The 9,130-nt window shown below is 39.1% G+C and overlaps 1 protein-coding gene across 2 annotated transcripts in view; it reads left to right on the top strand.

The window, feature by feature from the left end:
• The window catches only part of CHD1 (chromodomain helicase DNA binding protein 1), a 48,015-nt gene that overhangs the window by 5,510 nt on the left and 33,375 nt on the right, over nucleotides 1–9,130 (top strand). For both annotated transcript variants that reach the window (XM_083576462.1, XM_083576461.1), the window contains exon 2: nucleotides 926–1,125. In XM_083576462.1, the coding sequence (XP_083432588.1) occupies nucleotides 1,073–1,125 (53 nt within the window). In that variant the 5' untranslated portion in view covers nucleotides 926–1,072. The remainder of the gene's footprint in view (nucleotides 1–925; nucleotides 1,126–9,130) is intronic.

The raw sequence follows: 9,130 nt of genomic DNA, 5'->3' as shown, positions 1-9,130 counted from the left end.
TGTTAGCTTGTATGGTGTCCAAAGGACGCTCACTTTCTAAGTAGCTAGAAATTACTCTTGTGCTGGTGGCAGTAAGAATTAGCAGCACAAAAGTAATTCCAGCTACTTAACAGAGCTGGCCTTAGTATAGGATTTTGAAAGGGGCAATGCCATAGAAATCATAGTTGGGATCTGTGATTTGTACATTTGCTGTGGGTCAGGAAAACAGTTTTGTTATAAATCAGTCTTACCTATGTTTTGCAGTTTCAGTTCTCAAGTAAGCAGACAGGAGATTTTAATCTTAACGGGAGTGAACAAACTGCATTTTACTGGTGCTGCAAATTTATAAAATGGTTCATGTATGCATGTTGCTTACAACACAGTCCTATCTATGTTTACTCAGAAGTCAGATGAATTGTTATAATAGGACATGCTCTAGTGAGTTGGTTTAGGATTGCAGCTTTACTTTCAGAAGAAAAAAGTTCCAGCCTGCACCAGCACTGCTCCCTTGCTTTCCCTTGGCACTGCCACTAATGGCACTGCTAATTAGATCAGTGTCAAAATGCTTCAAAAAGGATCAAATTGGGTTTTCCAGTGTTTAAGTTACTTAGCCTCTGAAGAATAATACTGACTCTGCTGTATGAACTTACAGGGTAAAGATCACTGAGAGAATCCATTATGAGTGTTCACTGTCAAACTAGGACTGGAGAGACTCAGGTTCAAATCCCCTACTCAGCCACAAAGCAACATTGGGCCAGTCACTATCTCATGGGTTTGGTGTAATTCGAAAATGGATGGGGGATGGGAATGCAGGGGTATAAATGTAACAAATAATTCAAGAATCTGATGAATTGCACATATCCAGCTAGTTTACTGCAGTATCCTCAAATAGATTACAGATTTGTAAACATTTCACATCTTTATTATTTGTGTATTCATTTTTTAGGGTAACTTGGGAAAAACAAATAACCGCTGAAGTTACATGTGAAATATCTGAAGAGCGAGGAAGACAACTCTCTTAAGTGGACATTTCATATCCAGCTTCCAAACTGGAAGAACTTTATTTATATTTTTATTTTGGTGAATATTTACAATGAATGGGCACAGTGATGAAGAAAGTGCAAGGAACAGTAGTGGAGAATCAAGGTATGTACTTAAAGATTTGTCTCTGGTAAATCTTACATTTTTGCGAAAGTGAAGTGTTTACCATAATTAAATTGTTTATTTTGAAGTATCGGACCAAGCATTCTTATTTCAAATAGGGACTAATTGAATTTACTTAGAAATAAGAGTGTGTACAAGGCTCAGGACCCAATTCTAGTGAATCCATTAATGGTGTGCCTCAGGCAGTAATGGAATATGGTTAACTAACACTCAAATATGCATGTCTTTGCAACAACAGTATGCGTAATGGTTTAGATAGAGTGCTTAGCCCAGCCTGTCATACGTATCTGATTACACAGGACTAAGTGATCTCCATAGGATACATTTTGTGACCATATCTTAGACAGATTCCTGTTCCAGAATCATGTTCCTCACTTGCATTTCTCACTTTCTGTCTCAGTGGCATTTTATGTCCTCCTTGTGTTGTGTTTTTAGGGGTGAGAGGAGGGAGTACCACCTCCATATTTGAATGGAACCAAGGAATGGTTTCATCTAGAGTGAGTGCTGGAACTGGAGTAGCTAATTCCTGTATTCCATACTTACCTAGTTAAATAAACTTGAATCCAATTCTATACCATCTTAAGATTTGAACCTTATTTCAGAGTAAACCCATGTGAAGTAGCACATAGTGTCTTGGGACTTGTACCAGTGAGGGTTATGTTTATTCTCCAGTGTTGCAGGCAGTATGCATTTGAATACTGGAAATCACAGGTGGGGAGGCTGCTGTTGTATTCAAATTCTCCTTGTGAGCTTCCCATAGGCATTTGGTTGGCCACTGAGGACAGGCCTTTGGCCCAGTCCAGCGGAGTTCTTATATACACTTATATACAATTGTGTGTTACCCAGTCTTGCAAATAAAGGATCCAATCCTATGCCATCTTATTTGCAAGTAAACACTGTTGAATGGAACTTAAGAATGTATATATTGAATTGTACTGAATTGTACTATAGTGAATTGAATTGTATATATCATGTAGTTTTCCTTGTATGTTCATATCTTACGTGCTGTAGGGTGTCTTGAGCAGTGGTTCTCACAAGCTAGATATCAGAACACTCCCTAGCTGAGTAGCTAGCTGTAAAATTGGACTTGCCTCTGATAAGAAGGCCTGTCTTAGAAGACCACTTAATGTGTCTCTTTTTGTTCTTTAGGGGATTCCAAAAAACAAATGGATAGGTTTGTTTGTTCATGTATGTTAAAAACACTACATGTTTATAAATTGGAAGCTTTAGAGAATGTAAGAGGAGCCCTGCTCTAATCTAGCATCCTGATCACAGTGTGGCTATACAGTGGTACCTCAGGTTACAGATGCTTCAGGTTACAGACGCCACTAACCCAGAAATAGTACCTCGGGTTAAGAACTTTGCTTCAGGATGAGAACAGAAATTGCGCGGTGGCAGCGGGAGGCCCCATTAGCTAAAGTAGTACCTCAGGTTAAGAACAGTTTCAGGTTAAGAACAGACCCCCAGAATGAATTAAGTTCTTAACCCAAGGTACCACTGTATGTAGTGAATTATTCTGGAAAACCCACCAGTAGGACATGAAAGGAATAGTCCTCTCCCCACAACCCAGTAACTGCTATTCAGTAGCATAGCGCCTCTGAACCTGCATGCACTGCTTAGCGTATGTTGATGGCATGCCTCTGAATACCAATTGTTGGGGAACGCAAGTGAGAAGAATGCTGTTGCGCTTATATCTTGCTTGTGGGTTTCTCATAAGCATGTGAGACCATGATGCCAACTGCTGCTTATTCCTGTACTTCATGACTATCTAATCCTCTTTTAAAGCCATCTCAGGTAGTGGCCACCACACCAAATTTCAGCAGTGAATTCCATAAATTGTGTTGTATGGAAGATGTAGTTTGTTTTTTTCTCTCAAACCTACTACCGCTCTGAACTTAAAATGTGAGGAACAGCTCAGTTATTTTCATGGTTCTTGTAGATTAAAATTACAAGGTTTCCCTTTGTCCTAACACTCCCATGAATATTCTGTATTTGGTAATGTTTTGGTACAAAAATAATGCGACCCTCCATTTATATTGTAGTATGGAAACTCAAGGGCAGCTGTCATTTGAGCCTTAGCTATTATGGCACAGACAGCTGTGTCACAAAGATGGTTGCTTGATTTGTAGATAGGTGATCCCCATCAGTACTAGTTGTGGAAGCAGCATGCAGTTACTAGTGAGGTTTGGCATTGCCTGTTTCTGCAGCCTGGTGGAATGTGGAGCAGAAGCTACCCAGAATTGCTCCCGCTTTCCGTCCCAGCCTTCATCTCCTGCAGACTGCAGATTGGTAGTTTGTCATTTCTCATAATACATCTGGAAATATATTGGAGACTTGGAAGTAGTGCATGAGAGGCAGTATAATTGTGCTTATGTGAAAACAAAAAAAAATTTTTCCTTCCAGTAGCACCTTAAAGACCAACTAAGTTAGTTCTTGGTATGAGCTTTCGTGTGCATGCACACTTCTTCAGATACACACACGAAAGCTCATACCAAGAACTAACTTAGTTGGTCTTTAAGGTGCTACTGGAAGGAAAAAAAATTTTTTGTTTTGACTGTGGCAGACCAACACGGCTACCTATCTGTGCTTATGTGGATACAGCTTGGGATGCAGATGAAGTTGCCAGATTATGTTCTGTTTTAAGAATTTTGCTAGTTTGAGTATGCTTTTCTATAAGTGTATTTGGTGGAATAATTCATATATTTTCCATATTGGAATATAAAAGAGATTCCCAGGTCATGCTCATTGGCAGGCTAATATGAAACAAGATAAATTTGTAATCAAGCCATTCTTATCTTTTATAAAGATGCTCTCTATATGTCTGAATAATCAAGTCTGCCTGTCTACTTGCTGTTCTTAACAGCTTTGTTGCATTCATGGGAAAGTTTTGGTCAGAAAGTTGTGGAATGCAATAGAGTGTCTTTGTGGCATCTGACTTCTCAGCTGTGGAAGTGCCCCTTCAAAACCCTCCCAAAATGTCTATTTCCCTCAGGGAACTACATTGAGTAAAATCACTTTAAGGCAGCCTGAGAAGGCTTTGTGATATTGCCAGCCACTACCTCTTCAGCCCCATGCTTTCCGTTTCTTTCAGCTATTTGTATTCTACTGAGAATGTGTATTAGATACCCAAGGATTAACTATAGCTGTGTAAGACAGGAGGAAAGATGACATGGAGAGAGGTGGGCTAGGGCTAGTTAGCAGACAGAGGCCAGGAGGCTGAGGGAATGAGATAGGAGGAGGCTGGAACAGTGTCTGTGGAGTGGTGGGGAAACTAGAAAAGCATGAGGTATATGGTTGTATGAGAAAATGAATGTAGGATGCATATACTCAGGGATGAGGGAGGGGAAATGGGTTCTGACCAGGGCCATAGCATGCGGGAGGGCTGCTGGAGTGATTGACCTGGGTGCATTTTTTCAGGGGAGGGGTGCTGCTGCTCACACCGCCCTCCCCAAGCCAGCCCTGCGCTGCTTTGTGAGGCTGGGATCATTCCAGCCTCACAAACGGCTCAGGGCTGGTGCTGCTCCAGTGGCAGCAAGGGCTGGTCTGGTGCGCAGTGAGCTCCTTCCGCCTCCTGCACCCGTCCCCCCAGCGCATGTGCGCCCCGGGCGCTATTAAAGCATGCTCCGCTGCTGGTTCTGACTCTTGCTTACAGCATTAAAATGCATGTTCCCATCTGAATGTCTCTTCTGTCATGAATTCATAAGATGGTCCCTCTGTCTTAATCCTCATTTGTGAAAGCAGGGCAATACCAACAACCTACCTCATGGGGTTTTCTTGTCTTTTTGAATAGTCTGATATGTATGTATGTATTTGAAACACTCTAGAAACTAAAGAATGGTATAAATGTGTGTGATTATTATTAGCAGTTAGCATGATGATACTACCTTTTCCCTGCTGGGTTTGCCACGCTGATCCTTAGAAGTATGCTTAATTAAAATAATGAAAAATTGTGAAATCTGGGTGTAGTATTTGATATCTCAATTTATTGTTTAGTAAATGATCTAATCATTTGATTAATCAAAGTAGCATATTGTAAAACTATATTCAAAAGAATAGAATTTCTTGATTGGTTGACAGCCCTAGTAATAAGTAAATGTGTCCTTTCCAACAAATAGTTTGTTGGGGTAGAGCCTGTTTTAGGTGTCATGGCGCATATTCTCAAAACTGATTCTAGATTCTCAAGTCTCCCCTGGAATCAACAGATTGCAGCCTACTGTCTCTAGTTCTTTTGTCTGAGACAGTTTTAATTATAACTTAATTTATAAATTATAAATCAGGGTGTTTTTTTTCTCTTGGTACACTGTCCTTTTGCCTCAACACTGCTATGATCCAAATGAGCTGTGACATCTGTAGTTACAAAACTGCTTTGAATTCAACCAATTTGATTTTCAGATGAGCCTGGGAAGCACTGAGTACTTTTTTCAACTAATACATTGAACAGGCTTTATTAGTTTGGTAGTACTTCGATTCTTTGCAAGGCAGAACAATAAAGCTAGGCTTCAAAGGTCAGTTTAAGGTCTTTAGGCGTCAAATCTGGTCACAGAGGTTATATTGTGGGAGTTAAAAATTCTTAGCTTGTGAATATTGGATAAATGTAAAATCTGTATTAAGGATTATTGAAAAGTGCCAATACATGTACAGAAAATAATTTTGAACTTAAAAGTTCTTTTCTGAACTTAAAAGATTAACATGGCATAATTTTTAGACTGAAAATAATAAGTAGACTCTGTTGGTCTACTTATTTAATGTGCATTTGATCCTGGTCCAACTGGTACCAATTAGTTTCCGGGCCCAATTCAAAGTGTTGGTTTTGACCTATAAAGCCTTAAATGGCTCAGGACCACAGTACCTCAAGGATCGCTTCTTTCCATACAAACCTACCTGGACCCTGAGATCATCTTCTGAGGCTCTTCTTCGTGTGCCTCCTCCTTGAGAGGTCAGGAGGGTGGCAACACGAGAATGGGCCTTTTCTGCAGTGGTTCCCCGTCTGTGGAATGCTCTCCCCAGGGAAGTTTGCGTGGCGCCTTCATTATACACCTTTAGGCGGCAGGCAAAAACGTTCCTTTTTAACCAGGCCTTTGCCTGACCTGATCTACATCTTATACCCTTTTTAAAATGCTGGCTCTTTTTAGGGTTGTTGTTTTTCCCGGTTGTTTGTATTTTGATTTTATGTATGTGATCCTATATGTGAACCACCATGAGACCTTCAGGTATAGGGCGGTATAGAAATAAAATTAATAATAATAATAATTAGGTGTTCTGCTTTTATGAGCAAAAGGTTTTTTAACGTGAGGTTTTTGAGACTTAATTTTGTTGGTGCAGCTGTTAGTATGTAAAATCATTAGCTCTTTGCTTTCAGTGCGACACTGAAATGTATCGTAACATTATAGATTCTACTATTTTCTGAAATGGTACCATTAGTTGTACGTACTTCGTATTCATTTGAGACAATGTTACTTTAAAATGTTTTTATTTTCAAAGGCCTGTTTTCCAATCAAGCTGTGTGTTTGTTTGTTTTTAAAAATTGATAATAACAATTTGCAGCAAATCTTGGCCTCACATATTCCTCCCTTTTCCATTTGCAAGGGGAGGAGATTGAAAGATCCATGTTAAAATACACTTGTTCAGATTCTGTGAGTTCAGATTCGAGTTTGTTTGAACTTGTTTGAAGCCAGTTTCCTGATTTTGGATATCACAGAAAACTTATGTACAGTGGTACCTCGGGTTACATACACTTCAGGTTACAGACTCTGCTAACCCCAGAATAGTACCTCAGGTTAAGAACTTTGCTTCAGGATGAGAACAAAAATTGTGCTCTGGTGGTGCGGCAGCAGCAGGAGGCCCCATTAGCTAAAGTGGTGCTTCAGGTTAAGAACAGTTTCATGTTAAGAATGGACCTCCAGAACGAATTAAGTTCTTAACCAGAGGTACCACCGTATTAAAAATTAAAAGTGAAAGCTTTAATATCCCACATTCACAAAGGAAGTACACAGACCTAAGTCTTACCATAACTCATTTTTGTAATGCAGAACTTTGATAAATTGCCATATTTGTATTGGGGCTTTGTGTAATATCCATTTGTTCCCCTTGTATACGTACAAAGACTTTTGATCCAATAGGATATGTCCATTCAAGGAAGATGAGAGGCCATTTTTGTTCCACTTCCCAACATCCTAGCAGTAGCAGCACCCCCAAAAAATGTTCTGAACCTCAAGTTGATGTTGAGGGTGGTATTAGGAGCTACCTAGGGAGTGGACTTGGCAAAAATCACATTGTCTCTTTTTCAGTGAGTGGCTAACCACTTCTGACACACCAGTTCTGGGAGCACTGACTGAATATCACCTATTGAAAATAGCAGAACAAACTTGAACCAAAATTGCACATACTGCTTTAGAGACAATTGAGGAGCTCGTGAGTTTTCATATTAAAGTTAAGGATTGGATATTATGATTGCTCCAACAAAGTCCATTCTATGCTAAGTTAAAATACTGTTTCTAATAGTGTATGAAGTAAATATAGCAAGATACTTGTCTTGTTTGGATGATCATATCTCAAAGGATATATGAATGAGACCTGTTCCTCCCCATTCAGCTATTTCATGTTGCATGAGCAAATGAAAAGCCAGGAAGTTTCAGTTAACTATAGTTTCTCACTATATCCAAATTGGGCACAACAGGTTAATGGTTTCTAAATATGCCATGTTATGAAACTAACTTTAAACTGTGACTTTATATCTTGACTTTTTTAGAAGTCATAGTTTTCCAGTTCAGCAGTAAAACTGATCCTGAGAATTCCTGGTTTATTTCCCAACCTGTGAGAAGGAAAGAAAAAATTGTCTATGTGTTTTTTTGTTACTAGGCCAAGATGTGATCATCTGAATGCAATCTTATACTCAAATATGAACACAATGATGTCTAATTAGTTTGTCTGAAACACTTACAAATTTAACTGATACTTACATAATTGCTTTTTATTAACTGATTAGTAAGTGAACAGGAAACTGAAAGCTCCCCAATGAGGGAGGGGGGAATGATATTTCAATCTGGAGGCACTTGTGTAGTATGGTCAAATTGATTAAATCAACACCTTAGCTAGCTTGGGAACAGATGAATAATAATGGATCCTAGCCAATATAGAAATTGTATATGACTAACATCAAGTTTTAGTAGGGAAATTACATCCATCTAGTTAGAAAAAACATACTGAAATAATAGAAGTTGAGATGTAGCAAATAGTAATGAAAAGATTATTCTGCTACAGATGTGAAAGCTTAAAAAACACATAAAATAAAACCTTTGCATCAACGGACCTAGGGAGCTTATCAGTAGAATAGCCCCCTCCTTGACCTGAAGAAAATCATTGTTTCCAAGACTCAATGTTAATCAATTTAGTATTTGGAAATCATTGGAAATCATAAATGGAATAGTCTTATCTCAAGTACTCTGCAGACCACCTGATACTTATAAACATTACTAATGCAAGCTGTGGTGATCGAGAGAGAGAGAGAGAGAGCACCCCTACTTTATTCAAACAACCATTTGAAGGACACCTCATTTCCATTGGATGTGTAGGTGTGATAATACTTATAAAAACGTAAAGAGAGCACCTGCTGAAAATAGGCCACCATCCAATTTTCCACAGTGGCATACTAGATGCCCCTTGACAACAATGGCCTTCACCCTTTAATGTTCTCCACCAACAGGTATTCAGAGCCATAGGACCAATAGCTATTGTCACTTATAATTATTGATGGAGACCTTTCTGCAGTGCTATTTTCCCATTAAAAATAGTATAAATGGAAACAGGACCAAGTCAGAAAATTACTTAATGATGCTGAACCAGAGTGGAATACTAGAAGTTTGTTATTTCTCTTTCAAATTTACTGCATTCCTGGGAGTTTATGGCGTTCTTCTGCTTGTCAGAGGAGGAAGGGAGGAACATCCATCTCTTTCAAGACAGGCAGAGTGTGGACACTGTCAACTGCTGT

Source organism: Podarcis filfolensis (assembly GCF_964270895.1).
Source record: "Podarcis filfolensis genome assembly, chromosome: 11".
In the NCBI taxonomy this organism is placed as follows: domain Eukaryota; kingdom Metazoa; phylum Chordata; class Lepidosauria; order Squamata; family Lacertidae; genus Podarcis; species Podarcis filfolensis.
The sequence above is the reverse complement of the archived record's forward strand: the minus strand, read 5'-3'. Positions and strand labels throughout refer to the sequence as shown.